At 40.8% G+C, this 16,160-nt stretch overlaps 1 protein-coding gene and 1 pseudogene across 4 annotated transcripts in view; one reads left to right on the plus strand and one right to left on the minus strand.

Annotated features, from left to right (window-relative positions):
• Positions 1-3,629, plus strand: part of USP34 (ubiquitin specific peptidase 34) — a 242,333-nt gene extending 238,704 nt beyond the window's left edge. For all 4 annotated transcript variants that reach the window (XM_047745811.1, XM_047745813.1, XM_047745812.1 and 1 more), the window contains 4 exons: positions 465-605; positions 717-860; positions 2,045-2,204; positions 2,393-3,629. In XM_047745811.1, coding sequence (XP_047601767.1) covers positions 465-605; positions 717-860; positions 2,045-2,204; positions 2,393-3,000 — 1,053 coding nt within the window. In that variant the 3' untranslated portion in view covers positions 3,001-3,629. The remainder of the gene's footprint in view (positions 1-464; positions 606-716; positions 861-2,044; positions 2,205-2,392) is intronic.
• Positions 3,630-3,769: 140 nt separating this feature from the next.
• LOC125109817 (putative activator of 90 kDa heat shock protein ATPase homolog 2) lies at positions 3,770-13,775 on the minus strand (annotated as a pseudogene).
• Between the last annotated feature and the right edge of the window lie 2,385 nt (positions 13,776-16,160).

Consider the following 16,160-nt stretch of genomic DNA (forward strand, 5'->3'; position numbering starts at 1 on the left):
GAGAAGGATATTTACCAGACAAACTACAATTGCTTTAAAGTTTTAACTCCTTTCATGGAATAAATTTAATTTTTAAAATTTGTCTTTATCTCTACATGTGGTTTACTTACCTATTAATTATCCATCAATTTGGTCCCCTGAAAACATTTTCATCCATTTGTTAGTCTTATTTGTCCAGTCCTTGTTTCCTCTCTTCATGCTAAAGTTGAATTTCTTTGGAAACCTGTTTTTTTTATATTGCCCTTCAGACGTTACAAGTCTCTTTCTCTGACACTCATGTGTAGAGTCTAAGTGCAGAAGATTTAGTTTACTGGGAGGACAGTTACTTAACTGAAAATTCAGTAGACAGTTAAAAGTGGCTTCTCTAACAGGACTTAAAATAACTGCATGTTCATCATAAGCGCGTGTAAGCCTTGCAGTTACTTCCATGCTCAACCATCAGTACTTCTTCTCCCCCACTGTAGTCTGCAATGTCAAAAAATTGCATCAAGCTTTTGTGTGAAGATCCCGTTTTTGCAGAATATATAAAATGTATCCTGATGGATGAAAGAACTTTTCTAAACAACAACATTGTCTACACATTCATGACACATTTTCTTCTAAAGGTATGTCATACTACTTTGGAAACTCAGCGTGTTACTTCCAATGTGTTAGTGGTTATATTTTCATTACGTTGGCCTTTTTGGAGACTTTTGTTTTAATCTTTTTTTTTTCAGGTTCAAGGTCAAGTGTTCTCTGAAGCAAACTGTGCCAATTTGATCAGCACCCTAATTACAAACTTGATCAATCAGTATCAGAACCTGCAATCTGATTTCACCAACCGAGTTGAAATTTCTAAAGCAAGTGCTTCTTTAAATGGGGTAAGAATTGGGGTAGCTGGCTAGCTCAGTTGGGAGTGTGTGACTTGATCTCGGGGTTGTTTCAGCCCCACGTGGAGTGTAGAATTGCTTAGAAATGAAATCTTAGGGGCGCCTGGGTGGCTCAGTGGGTTAAAGCCTCTGCCTTCAGCTCAGGTCATGATCCCAGAGTCCTGGGATCGAGCCCCGCATCAGGCTCTCTGCTCAGCGGGGAGCCTGCTTCCCCCTCTCTCTCTGCCTGCCTCTCTGCCTACTCGTGATAGATAGATTTATAGGCTTAATCCTTGGTCAGGCAGAAATCCAGATGAAAAAATTTGCATCTTCAGTATACTTTCTAAAGGGCAGTCAGATCATGGCTATGTTTTATGTAATTAAGAGTTCACTGTAGTGGCTTTCACTCCGTCTGTCAAATAAAATCTTAAAAAAAAAAAATGAAATCTTAAAAAAAAAAAATGGGGTAAGAACTGTGGAAGGGAATAGTCCTATACTTAAGTACTTTCCTTAAATCAACTCTAAATTCAGCTTTAATATGATTTTTACTATAACTTCAAATTATTCAAACTCTGAAAATCACATAGATGAAAATTCTCTAAAAATATGTGTTCTCCATGCCTTTGAAGTATGTAGTACACACTTTTACATTACCTTGGAAGACATGAGCAAATGTCATTAAATGCTAAGGGCAATGAGACCACCAAGAGAGAGACATTTCTTTTATCTCCAGGTCATACAGTAATGGAATGCTAGCACCTATCCAGCAGCAGCCTCCCCAATAACCAAGTGTTGCTTAGATGCCAGACTATAGAGCTAAGAAACGCCTTACTATTTGACACCAGAAATGAGCGTATTTGAGGAATTGTAATATCTAGATTGAGGCCTTAATTTCTCATGGATAATTCAGGGCTTATGTTTTAAATCCTTTTTTTTGCCTTTTCCATTTTCAGAAAACTATTTGAGTCTTCAGTCTGACCTTATTAGTGGCATAATACGTAGAATATTGGTATTAATGACTTAGAACCAATAAAATATGGTAATATGCTAATGCTAGCTCTCTAGTTTTAGCATTCTCTAAAATTGCCTGAGAAACCAGAATGAATTCCTGGGAAAGTAAATGTGTGGTAGACTGTAAACAACCGTGTCAAAATGTTAGCTTTAGAATATGAAATGTTCCCATCTGGGTTTTCTAGGATCTGCGGGCACTTGCTTTGCTCCTGTCAGTACACACTCCCAAGCAATTAAACCCAGCTCTCATTCCAACTCTGCAAGAGCTTTTAAGCAAATGTAGGACTTGTCTGCAGCAGAGAAACTCACTCCAAGAGCAAGAAGCCAAAGAAAGAAAAACTAAAGGTTAGCTTTCTGGACTAATATTACCTTTAGGGTGGGAGAGGGGAAGAATACACTCGGTATAACCGACTTTATTGTAGCTGTCGGTTCAGTTGGGTCTCTTGCATATAATGCTAAAAAGAAACTCTCCTACAAATACTCCCACTGTGATCTTAATGACTCCTTTCAGAGAATGATGTTCATTTTCACAGATGATGAAGGGGCAACTCCTGTTAAAAGAAGGCGTGTTAGCAGTGATGAGGAGCACACTGTAGACAGCTGTATCAGCGACACGAAAACAGAAACCAGGGAGGTTCTAACCCCAACTAGTACTTCAGACAATGAGACAAGAGACTCCTCAATCATTGATCCAGGAACTGAACAAGATCTTCCTTCCCCTGAAAATAGTTCTGTTAAAGAATATCGAATGGAAGTTCCATCTTCGTTTTCAGAAGACATGTCAAATATCAGGTCACAGCATGCAGAAGAACAGTCCAGTGATGGTAGATTTGAAGACTGTAAAGAATTTAAGGACCTCCACTGTCCCAAGGATTCTAACCTAGCTGAGGAAGAATCTGAGTTCCCTTCTACTTCACTCTCTGCGGTTCTCTCTGATTTAGCTGACTTGAGAAGCTGTGATGGACAAGCTTTGCCCTCCCAGGACCCTGAAGCTGCTCTATCACTCAGTTGTGGCCATTCCAGAGGACTTTTTAGTCATATGCAGCAACACGACATTTTAGATACTCTGTGTAGGACCATTGAATCTACAATCCATGTGGTCACGAGGATATCTGGCAAAGGAAACCAAGCTGCTTCTTGACATTAGATGTAGCATGTCTACTTTTAAGGTCCCCTCTTCCCACAATGCTGTTTGTATAAGTTTTGCTTATTTCTGTTTTTGTGCTTCAGTTTGTCAGTGCTCTCTGCTTGAATGGCAAGATAGATTTATAGGCTTAATCCTTGGTCAGGCAGAAATCCAGATGAAAAAATTTGCATCTTCAGTATACTTTCTAAAGGGCAATCAGATAATGGCTATGTTTTATGTAATTAAGAGTTCACTGTAGTGGCTTTCACTTCCTATGGCTGTCTGGGAGGGACAGGGTTCCCTGGCCCTGTATAATGTAATTTAAACTTACAGCATTTTTACTGTGTATAATATGGTGTCCTCTGTGCCAGTTTTGTACCTTATAATAGAGGCAGATTGCCTCCGATCGCTGTGGTTCTTATTATCAAAATTAAGTTTACTTGTATACGGAACAACCACAAGAAATTTGATTCTGTAAAGAATCCTCTTTAGCTGTGGCCTGGCAGTATATAAATGGTGCTTTATTTAACAGAATACCTGTGGAGGAAATAAAGCACACTTGATGTAAAAATAATTGTTTTATTTTTATTGACATGACTGATTGCTATTCTGTGCACTTAATTAAACGAATTGTGATGACTTTTCATTTGTTTACATTTAACATTGCTTTAGTCTTCTCAGATGAAAGTAATGAGAAAACTGTGAGTGGGAGGGAAGCACTTCTCCATCATATTCTCTTTCACTATAGTAGAGGCAGTCCAAAAAGTCACTTACCCCTGAGCCTTTCAGGCCTCCGCCCAGAGTGCAGAACTGCCGTAGGGAGCAGCCTCAGGACAAGGCCCGCTGCGCCTCACATCAGCATGCTTCCGAACCGTGACACGCTACTGCTTCGCTACCTAAGAGCTACAGACCTTAAAAACCCTGAAGTAAAATAAAGGAAGAGTATCGATGTGCCATTTATTTTTTATCTGCCTGAACTAAAAATACAGCTGAAAGCAGCTTGCTAGGACAAGCTTTAGTGGGAAACAGCAACCATCTGTACCCAACGGCTCAGTCTCTCCCCAAAGGAGCGCTATGGGAGGTAAGGTTCATACCCAATATCCAGGTTGCTTGCTATTTTTAATCCAGTGAGAGTCTAGTTGTAGTAAAGGTTCAAATGGTGCTTTGAATTCTGTATAAGCTCATGGATTTCATCCACTATAAATTGAGTGTCTTTTTTAAAAGGAATAATGGGGAAGAGGTAAACTTGACATTTTTCCTGCTTACAAAAAGTAATACCCTTATAAAATCTTCTAATTCAACCATTAGGGTGGTCAGCCGCAATAAACCTTTTATTTCTTCAAAATGCTGCTTCTGCCAACAGAATTTCATGCTCTTCTTTACAGACAGGAACTCCTGAATGGTCTAATTGTAATTCAGTCTGCCCTGGATAGGCACAAAGCTCAGGGCAACTCTTGCATAGTGTTCTGGAAAGAAGATAAGAAGCTTATTACAGCATTACGAAAAGGAAAACTGTCCATATAGTACTAGTACTACTCCTTGTTAATAGTGTGTCAGGGCGCCGGGGCATGGGTGTGAGCTTGAGTGTTTCTAGACTCTTACAACAAAAAATACTAGTAACATACCTTCTGGCCAGTTCCTACATCTCCACTTCATGATGATCTTTTTATTTGTCAACTAAAAACAAAGGGGAAATTCCCTTAAAACAGCTTTTAAAACTTCCAATACAGAAAATCCTTTCATTAAAATCCCTGAGCACTTAAAATACTGAGTCAACAACTGTACAGTCCCATCTTCCAGGTTATACATCAAGCACCAACTGAAAATCCACTGTTCCTGCATGCCAGCACTGACCTCCAGGACAGAAGTGCAGTGACACTGGTAACCCAGAGTTGATGTCAGAGGTGAGGCAATGCAGACCTTACTGACTTAGGTGGCCGAAATGTGAAACTTGTAGAGCATGAGTTAAGAATTCTCCTTCTTTATTCTAAAACCATAAGCATTAGCACATCTACTATGCTAAGAACTAAGTCTTCATCTTCATCATTACTATGTGTAACATTTTTTGTTTTACAACCAGGTACACATAGCTTTACTATGACCAACTTTATGATGTTCTCAAGTTTGTGAGCTCAGATAAAAAAAACCAAAGCAAGTTTTAAAAGCATGGATTTTAAAAAGCAATATTGGGGTGCCTGGCTGGCTCATTGGGAAGAGTATGTGACTCCTGATCTTGAGGTCATGAGCTCAAGCCCTATGCTGGCTATAGAAACTACTTAAAAAAAAAATAAAAAGCAATATTAACAGAAGAGTCAGTCCCAGCTTTTCTTTAACCCTAAAGATTACTTACCAATTCTACATATTCACTGGTGATGTTCCCATCAAACATTTGGAATTTCCCTCCCTTTTCAGCTTCTTTTACAGCAGGCTATTTAGAAAATTTTTGCTCCAACTAACCAAGCAAACATATAGCAGACACGTTCGTCCAGTGTGCCCTATCACCTTTTCAACCTAAATCCAAAGTATTAACAGTTAAGGTATTTTGGGTTTTTTTGTTCTTATCCTTAATCTGTAGCTTTTACTTACAGCTTTCTCTCCCTCAGAGGGAGAAAACTCAGTAATGTATCCCGTAAATGTGGATCTGTTTCCCTAAAATGCCCATCTTTTACACCCTTGAATTTTTTTAAAAGTCATCCTAAAGACTTCTGCCCCCACCATCTAGATAGATCCCTTAGTTGTTAAGAACATAGCCGTATGGGAAGTGAAAAACCAGCTCCGGTTCGTAGTGGCACATTGTCTCCCAGTGTCAGCACTGAACATCCTAGCTTGGGAAGTTACTTATGTCTTTCCCAGTGAAGACGCCGTACAGTTGCTCTGTAGTGGCGTCGAAGAGTGTGGTCATGTGCAGTGCCACAATGGGGATCGTGGATCTTAAAGAAGAGAAGAGGTCCGAAGGATAACTAACTAGCATGCCAGGGATCAAGCTACTTAGATTTTAAAAATGTAGTCTCCACTCTTCATACCAAAATGTCCCCAAATTTTATACTACATGTTCCAGACACATGGAAATAGCACAAAAAGCCTTTTAGCACCACCAATCCTGGTTACCGTGAAACAGAGCTCATTGTTCCTTGGAGCTCTTCAGCTTTGTTCCACTCCCAGACCATTGCTTAATATCCCAAATCCTTCCTGGACATGTACATAATGGTCCAGAGGGCATAATGATAAATAGATGAAAGACAATAGCACTTAAAGCCAAAGGGTGTCAATTGCCCAACACCAGAGGCCAAGAACAGGACCTAAAACCTCCCAATCCAAAAGGCTGGAGAGGTTTTTCCGTTGTGGTAGGGGAACCTCAGAGTTGCTTGGTTTACAATCGTTGCCTGCCAAAGAACCCCACCTTTGACACACAGTCTTGAACTATATATTTATCTCATAAGAAGGCCTATGTATACATTCCCTTCCATCAAGGATAAAAATCTCATTTCATTATTTCCCCCCAAAATGGCAAGGGATGCAAAGATGAATGAAACAGCCCTCCTCATTAACCTTTTCCAGTTCATTTAGGACTTTGAAGCACCCTCATTAAGCACTTCCTTTTACCTCCCTGCATACTGACCTCAGAGGTCATACCTGCAGGGTGTTCTCACTCCGTTTCCTTTTAACAATTCACTTCAATTCCTGGGTTGCCACGGCTTTCCTTGGTAAAATCATTGCCATTGTAAATTCTAAAAAGAAATATACAGGAAGTGATTTTGATCAAAAAAGCAAAACTTTTGCCCTTTGAGCACCACCAATAAGGTAGAAAATCCAAACAGCTTATAAGAAAATAAGAGAACTGATATTTATAAAGAATTCTTATATCATTGAGAATTTCAAGACCTTACCATGTTTTTAACATATAAAACTAATTATGAACATGAGTTCCATAGGAATGATTGCCTTTTTTTTCAAATGCCTCACTTTTATTTTGTTCTTGATAAAAGCATGATATTTTCAATTTTTTTCCAGTAGCTCCGTTTTATAAACCAACTACTAGCTTTATGACCTTCACCTACTGTCAGAACCAAACACTTAATTGCTTCACCATCACCTCCCAAAGCTTGGCCTCCCAGTATTCCAACCTGTGGGCCAGTCAGCACCTCATACCTTGATAACAGAGTCCAAGGATGAGGTGTGGACATACAGGCCCCCCAGTCCTTCTACCTGGCAGCTGACTAATTTAGGGAAAAAGACAACGAATGACCTCACTTCCACACAGTGTAGATACCATCTAGGTAAATCTCAATTATATCTGTAATGCCTCTCATTCCGTCACTCATTCATTCAACAAAGATTTATTCATAAGCACCTACTATGTGCCAGGAGTTGTGCAAAAAGCTGGTGATACAGCAGCGAATCAGACACACACCTTCCATGCCCCCTTAGAGCTTACACTCTAGGAGGGAAGATAAACCTGGAACAAGTAATTATACAAACAACTGAATGAATTATCATTCCAGAAAACTCTCAGCAGTTCCAGAGGCAAAATAGTTTGCGGTGTATATGATACCAACAGTCACTAATTATGGTCTTACTCGTGACTAGCTCTCAACCTCCAGACTACAGTTTATCCTGCAGCATAAAAGTTGTTTTGGAAGCCTCACAGACATCACCCTAACCTCTGGGAATCCAGACCACAGTACAGAGCATAACTTGGGTAAATAGAAAAGGGACCTTCTGGTTCACAAGGATTGCCTTCTTTACCCGTCTTAAGTGCCTTCAGGTAATCTCCAAGAGCCTCCCTGACCTTGGTGGTGCCTGCAGTTTTCATAAGATCCTTCAGTATATCCCCATCTCCTTTCTTTTTACTCACATTCACCTACAAATCAGAAAAATACAAACCTAAGAAAAATCTGGTTTGATGTACTCTCACAACCTGAGGACATACGGCTGGGAGAAGTGCTGTGATCCTGGGGGAAGAGGAAGAAGTGGATATAAGAGAGTTGTGCCAGATTTCTTCACAGACTTTGAGAACGTGTAAGGGTTTTTTAATCAAAGGTCCATTGACTGGGTTGATGGCCAAATCTGGAGAGGACTTCTTAGAAATGTGAACCCCTTAATTTGCATATAAAATGTTATATGTATATGTATATGTATTCTATTGATGATGTAGTCACCCCATGGCTTTTATCAGGGTCTAGAAATGCGCTGTCCAGTATGGTAGCCACTAGCCACATTTGGCTGTTGAGCACTTGAAATGTGGCTGGTCTGATTTGAGATGCGTTAGAAGTGTAAAATAATACACAACAGACTTTGAAGACCTAATACAAAAAAAAGAATGTGAAATCTCAGTAATTTTGATACTAATTACATGTTAAAATGGTATTTTTATATATTTGATTAAATAAAAATATTAAAATTAATTTCACCTGTTTCTTTTAACTTTTTTAATATGGCTACTAGAAAAATTTAAATTCTGTATGCGGCTTGCATTGTATTTCTATTGAACAGCGCTGGTCTAGAACCCCAAAGCCAGTGTAATTAGGAAAATCAAGTTCCCACAATAACGTGGCCTTGGGGCTACACTTTTTTGATGTGGAGGAAAATTGGGAAAGGAAGAAAAAAAGAGGGAAGGAGGAGAAGGGACAAGAAGAGAGATGGGTGGGGGGAGAAGAGGGCAGATAGGAAGAAGGAAGCATCTGAATGCCGCCCTGGGGATGCTTCTGTAGTATTCTCAGTATGGAAAGAGGTGTTGGTTTGAAATACTTAGTGTTCCTGTGATTCCCTTGAGCTGATCCTGATCCCGGGTGGTGGGTCCCAGTTTGTCATGTAATGCCACCAAGGGTTGAATCTAAAAGGCCAGCTTAATATGCTGATGAAAACCTTTCCAGCTGGATCTTAATATAGTGAAGTGAAATCACAGCCCTTAAACATGGCAACCATACATCTGAAGATGGGTCTGAGCCCCACTTTTATGGCATTTTATAACCTTTACTAAAGGCCATAGGCATGTATCTCAGTATGGTTTAGTTTTTCTATCTTTGTTAAGAATTCACATTTAAATATGTTCACAAATCAAAAAGACCCCCTGTCAAACTATCTTAGTTTGGAAAATCAACAAATGATACAAATGGTCATTCCCCTCTTCCCCCAGGAAGCAAGCTTCTCAGCTTCAAGAGGACAGTCCCTGAAAACCAAATCTGGGAGCTCCACAAAGCTCCACCTACCAGGAGAGCCAGGCAAAAGCAATGCCGCAACTAGTTTACCAAAACCATGCAATATAACTGAAAGAGGGGACAGCTAAAGTGGAGAATTTTCACTATTAAAGGGAAACCACAAAGATGCAGAAACAAAACCCCATTCATCCGCCTGAACACACTCCAGTCTGTACACGGTCACATTTACCTGCTACCAGCCCGGAGTCGCAGAGGAAAGGGCCAGGGAGGGCACGGGCACCTGTATGGGCCCCACACCTGGAATGCAGGCCAGTCTAGGGCTTCTGGGGCTTCCTCTTCTTCTTCCTACACCCCTCCGCTCCACACTTCACCCTGCCTCCCACAGTCTAGCACACCTGCTTGGCAAACAAATCCTACATAGTTCACCAAAACTGCCATACAGGAATCATAGTCTATTAACAGTTTTTCAAATGCCTAATATATATAGCAGAAACTTGACCTTTTAAACAAAAGAAACCAGCAGATACCTCACCTCAGTGTCATCCACTTCACTTTCTTCAGAAAGGTTGAGTATTTCAATCAATCCCTTGTGCTTTGCACCAGATTCTTTAATTACACCTAAAATAAAATATGTTCTTCAATTACAAAGTAACAACTGGTTTATGCAAAACTGCCCACCTTCCTCACAGGGTACCACCACAGAGGATGACAAGGCAGCCTTAAGGCTTTGCCACCACACAGGTGTTCTCCTGGCCCAAAACAGTGGTAAGGGAACAAGGAAGGTGGAGGCAAAACCTGGCCAATGAGAGTACACAAAACTAGGGGCCAGGTGGAAGCATGAGGGCAAAGGAAGTGGGCCTTTAACCAATGCTTCTGTTTTCCTCTCCCCATATTCTTTACCTGGTCAAAGCAGGATAAAAGGCTATCTTGAAGGGGAGTCACATATGGGATGGGAGGCCAGAAAGGGATAATGAGGTCTAATCAGGGAAAGCATGAGGGGAGGCAGGTGGTGGCTTGGGGAAGATGTGTGTGGACTCCACGTAGCTGGATTTCTCTCAATACCAAAATGCAGATTTCAGGGACATCAAGACAGCAACATAGGTTATTCCCAACTTCTGTCTCCATCACAAGACCACTAGCAGCTATCCAAAGACACCACAGTGAAAACCCCCTGAATGCACCCTTGTGGACCAGAGACAAAGGGCCAAACGAGAAGGGCAGGAGAAGTGAAAAAAACTGACCAAATCACCCCTTCCTCATGCCAGCAGTGAGCTGTGGTTTCTTCAGTGGGGAAAAAGGTGGACCTCCAGGTCCCCTAGCATTGGGGGATGGTTCCTAGAAGGCCCACGTGGGTCTCAGCTCACAGGGACCACTGGGAATCAGAAAGACAGAAGCAGGGCAGAACTTGCACTAACCAACACTCAAATCCTGTTGGACCATGTTCCTGCTACAGCAGAGCATGAGCAAAGATCCTGGCCAGTAATTCCACCCATCTGCAGAGCTGAGCTGGTAGCCCTATGTAGCTAGGGAGCTCAGTTGGCAGTTATGCCTGATTAGGAACCCCAGTCAACAGACTGAAACCAGCTCTGGAGCCCATTCTACCACCCCACCCAGTCAAGGAAGCAAATCTGCAGCCCCACTCAACTACTGAGTGTAGTTTCCCGTCATCCGGACCATACAGAAAGCCTGACCAGAGAATCTGGGCAGCCACTGACCCCATCCTCCAGCCCCACTTTGGGCAGGGAGTCAAACCAGCAGCCCTGCCCAATTGTTGAGCACAGTCTCTGGTCCCACATAACCAGGGAGCCAGAACAGTAACCCTAAGCAACCTTGAAGCCCAGCCTACAGACCTACCCAAATGTCAGACACAGCTTCTGGCCTTGTCCAGACAGGGAGCCTAGACAGTGACCCCACCCAAACACAGAACACAGCCCCTACCCCGGCAAACTACAGGATATAGCTGGAGGCCCATCCCCACCCACCAGCCATGCCAGCCAGCAATGTTGCTCGACAGCAGAGCATAGCCAGTGGCTCCTTGATCTTGAAGTGAAGCCTGCAGACCTATCCAACTTCAGGGCACAGTCTAATCACAAAGCACAGCCTGAGGCCAGGTCTAATCATGAAGCCCTGCCTATGGTCCTGCCTGAACAGAGTCTAGCCAGCAAAACCATCTGGTCAGGGATGATAGCTTGAGACCCCACCCAACCAGGAGCAATGGTGGAGAACCACCATAGCCCTGCCCAATCATAGAGTCTGCCCAGTAGCACCGCCCTTCCAGGGAACACATCCAGGGACCAGCTCCCAACCAGAGGTGACTGTAAGACACATGTAGAGGCCCCATGTGACCATGTAGCACAGCCAGCAGGTACAACCCGCCGGGGTGTCTGCTCAGCATCCCTGCTTGAACACAGAGCCCAACCAGCAGACCCACCCAACCAAGGAGCCCAGAGAGTAGAACCCCAGCTTCCAACCCTGATCAGAGTATGGGCAGCGGCCCCACGCAACTAGAGACCCTGAGAGCATGCCCTGCCAACCACAAATGCTACTAGATGACCCACCAACTACCCCAAACTAAGCTGAATGGTGAAGGTCTTTTCCTACTGAAGCAAACCCATAAAGTCTGGAAAAGGAAACCACTTATATATGCAGATACCAATATAAGGAATTAAGGCTCATGAATAATCAGGTAAACATGACACCACCAAAGGAAACTCATAAAGCTCCAATCCTAAAGAAATGGAGATCCACAAACTATACGTTCTGTAATTAAGAATAAATCTCTTAAAGAAGTTCAGTGAACTATAAGAATACACAGACAAAATTAGGACACTGCATGAACAAAATGAGAAATTCAACAAAGAAACAAAAACCAAAGAAACACAACAGAAATCCTGGAGCTGAATACAATGACTGAACTGAAGAACTCCACAGAAAGCTTTAATAGCTAAACTGACCAAACAGAAGAAAACATTAGTGAAATAGAAAATACGTTATTTGAAATTAGCGTCATAAAAATATATGAATGTGCAAAACCCATATGAATGTGTATATCCAATGTGTAGTGGTAAATATATAGTAAAAGTCAGATCATCAAATATTGCAATGGTGTTGCATAATTCACTTACATCTCTACTTTAAAAGTTAAAACATAATAAAAATAACCATAAATACAATAATTTGTTACTGGACACACAATATGAAAATATGTAAATTGTATTATCAATAATGTACAATCTGAGGAGGGAAGTATAAATTTCTGTATGCTACCAAAGTTGTTAATAACTTAAATAGCACGTTATAAATATATTTCATATAAGCCTCAGGGTAACCACCTGAGGATAACCCATCTTAGGTATGCAAAAGATTATGATAACGGAGTCAAAGCATACCACCGTGAAAAGGCATCAGATCACCAAGGAAGACAAGAGAGGAAGCAAAGAACACAGGATCTATAAAGCAGTTAGAAAACAAAATGGCAAGTGTAAGTTCTTATCTATCAATAATTACTTTAAACATAAATGGATTACATTCTCCATCAAAAGACAAAGAATAGCTGAATGGATTAAAACAAAAACAAAAAAGATCCAACAATATGCTGCCTATAATACAGAGAGACTCACTTTAACTTTAAAGGGATACACATAAACTGAGAGTGAAGGGATGAAAAAGATATTTCAAGCAAATGGTAACCACCCTCAAAAAGGAGTAGCTATACTTGTATTAGACAAAATACTAAGAAAAAATGGTAAAAAAAAAAAAAAAAAAAAACTAAAGGAGGTTACTATATAATGCTGAAGGGATTGATTCATCAGGAAGATAGAACAATAGTAAATATTTATGTACCCAACATTGAAGCAGCTAAATATATAAAGGAAATACTAGCAGAACAAGGAGAAATAAACAGCAATACAGTAATAGCTGGGGACTCTAATAATACCCCACGATCAATAATGGAGAGATTATCCAGACAAAAAAAAAATCTGTAAGGAACAGCAGATTTAAACATTATAGACCAAATGGACCTCACACACATATATAAAACAGTTCATTAAACAGCAACAGAATACACATTCTTCTCAAGGATCCATGGAACGTCTTCTAGGATAAATCATGTTAGGACACAAAACATGTCTCAACAAATTAAAAAATATAGAAATTATAGTATCTTTTCAAACCATAATGGTAGGAAACTGGAAATTAGTAACAGGAGGAAAGCTGAAAAACTCACAAATACATGGAAATAAATAAAACATTCCTGAATAACCAATAGCTCAGAGAAATCAAAAGGGGAATTTTAAAAATACCTGAGTCAAATGAAAATAGAAACAACATACCAAAACCTACGGGATGCAGCAAAAGCAGTTCTAAACTGGAAATTTTTAGTGCTGAACATATATGTCAAGGGGGGAAAAATAAGATTTCAAATAAAGAACCTAACTTTGTCTCAAAGAGTTAGGAAAAAAAAACAAAACACACTAAGCCCAAAATTAGCACACGAAAGCAAATAAGAAGCATCTATAGGGGTGCCTGGATGGCTCAGTTGGTGGAGCGGCTGCCTTCAGCTCAAGGTCATGATCCCAGGGTCCTGGAATCAAGCCCCCCATCGGGCTCTCTGCTCAGGGGGGAGCCTGCTTCTCCCTCTCCCTCTGGCTGCCTCTCTGCCTACTTGTGCTCTCTGTCAAATAAAAAATAAAATCTTTAAAAAAAAAAAAGCAGCATCTATAGATTCCATATAAACTTATCAAAATGCCAATGGAATTTTTTCACAGAAAAAGAACAATTCTAAAATTTGTGTGAAACCACAAAACACCTCAAACACCCAAAGCAATCCTAAGAAAGAACAAAGCTGGAGGCATCACAACTCCTGATCTCAAAATTTACTACAAAGCTACAGTGATCAAAACCGTATGGTATTGACATAAAAACAGACACAGAGACCAATGGAATGGAATCAAGAGCCCAGAAATAAACCCATGCATATATGATCAACGAATATTTGACAAGAGAAGCAAAAATACTCAGTGGTAAAAGGTAGTCTTTCATTAAACAGTACTAGGGAAATGTCACAGTCACATGCAAAATAATGAAACTGGACTCTTATCTTGCAACACTTACAAAAATTAACTTAATGTGGATTAAAGATCAGAAACCATAAAACTCCTAGAAGAAAACACTGGTCTTTGCAATAATTTTTGGATAGGACACCAAAAGCACAAGCAACAAGAGCAAAACAAGTAGGACTATATCAAACTAAAAAGCTCCTGCAGGGCGCCTGGGTGGCTCAGTGGGTTAAAGCTTCTGCCTTCGGCTGGGGTCATGATCTCAGGGTCCCGGGATTGAGCCCGGCATCAGGCTCTCTGCTCAGCAGGGAGCCTGCTTCCTCCTCTCTCTCTCTCTGCCTGCCTCTCTGCCTACTTGTGATCTGTTCTGTCAAATAAATAAATAAAAATCTTAAAAAAAAAAAAAACAACTCCTGCAACTGAAACAATCACTAGCAAAAGGAAAGGGCAACCTGCAGAATGGAAGCAGAATGGAAGAAAATATTTGCAAACCTTATCTGATAAGAAGTTAATACCCATTATGCTAAGTGAAGTAAGTCAATCAGTGAAAGAGGAATTTGACAAACAAGACAGAACATCATGGGGGAGTGTAGAGGAAAATGAAACAAGATGAAACCAGGGAGGGAGACAAACCATTAAGAGACTCTAATCTCAGAAAACAAACTGAGGGCTGCTGGGGGGGTGGGGGAATGGGAGGGATGGGGTGGCTGGGGGATGGACACCGGGGAGGGTATATGCTATGGTGAGTGCTGTGAATTGTGTAAGACTGATGATTCACAGACCTGTACCCCTGAAACAAATAATACATTATATGTTAATAATAAAAAAGTTAATACCCAAAATATATAAGGAACTCAGAAAACTTGCCAGCAAAAAACCCCCAAATAAGCCCATTAAAAATGGGCAAAGGACCTAAATAGACATTTATGCGAAGGAGATATTCAGATGGACGACAGGTACATGAAAAAGTGCTCAGCACCACTGAGCATCAAGGAAACACAGATCAAAGTCACAATGAGGTATCACCCCACACCTGCTGGAACAGCTAGATCAAAAAGAGACAAGAGGTGTTAGCCGGGATGTAGACAGAGCACAGGGAATCCTTCTGCACTGTTGGGTGGGAATGCAAACTGGTGTGGCTCCTGTGGAAAACTGTGTGTGGAAGTTCCTCAAAAATTAAAAATAGAACTACCATATGATTCAGCAATTCCACTTCTGGGTATTTATCCAAAGTTAATCAATATCTCAAAGACACATCTGCACCCCCACGTTCACTGCAGCACTGTAGTTGCCAAGACATGGAAACAACATATGTGTCCACTGACAGGTAAATGGATAAAGAAAATGTGGTCGATACACTCACACACACACACAATAGTATATTGTTTGGCCATACAAACGAAGGAAATCCTGTTATCTGGGACAAAAAGGATGGACCTTGAGGGCATTATGCTAAGTGAAAGAAGTCAGACAAAGACAAAAATTATATGATCTCATTTGTACGTGGAATCTAGAAAAACCAAACTCCTAGAGACAGCAGACTGGTGGTTGCAGGGAGCCGGTGATGTGGAAGGTGGTCAGAGGACACCAACGTGAAAACTTCTAGTCACAAGAGGAAGTTGGGAGGATGTGCTGTGTGGCCTCATGACTACAGTGAACACCACTGTACTGTTATTGGAAAGTTACTAAGAAGGCAAATCTGAAAAGTTCTCAACATCCACACAAGAAAACTGTAATATATGAGAAGAGGGACGTGTTAAATAACCTCACTGCGGTAATCATTTCCATCATGTATATATAAAATCATCCTGCTGTATGACCTTAACCTTATACAATGTTATAAGTCAACTGTGTCTCAATAAAGATGGGGAAAAATTAAAATAAAATTCAGTTAAAAAAAGAAAAAAGACCAGAATGTTGACTCTTCCCCAGAAGGTCCCACTTGCCACCTCCAGGA

The sequence above is a fragment of the Lutra lutra genome, chromosome 9 (assembly GCF_902655055.1).
Source record: "Lutra lutra chromosome 9, mLutLut1.2, whole genome shotgun sequence".
NCBI lineage: Eukaryota > Metazoa > Chordata > Mammalia > Carnivora > Mustelidae > Lutra > Lutra lutra.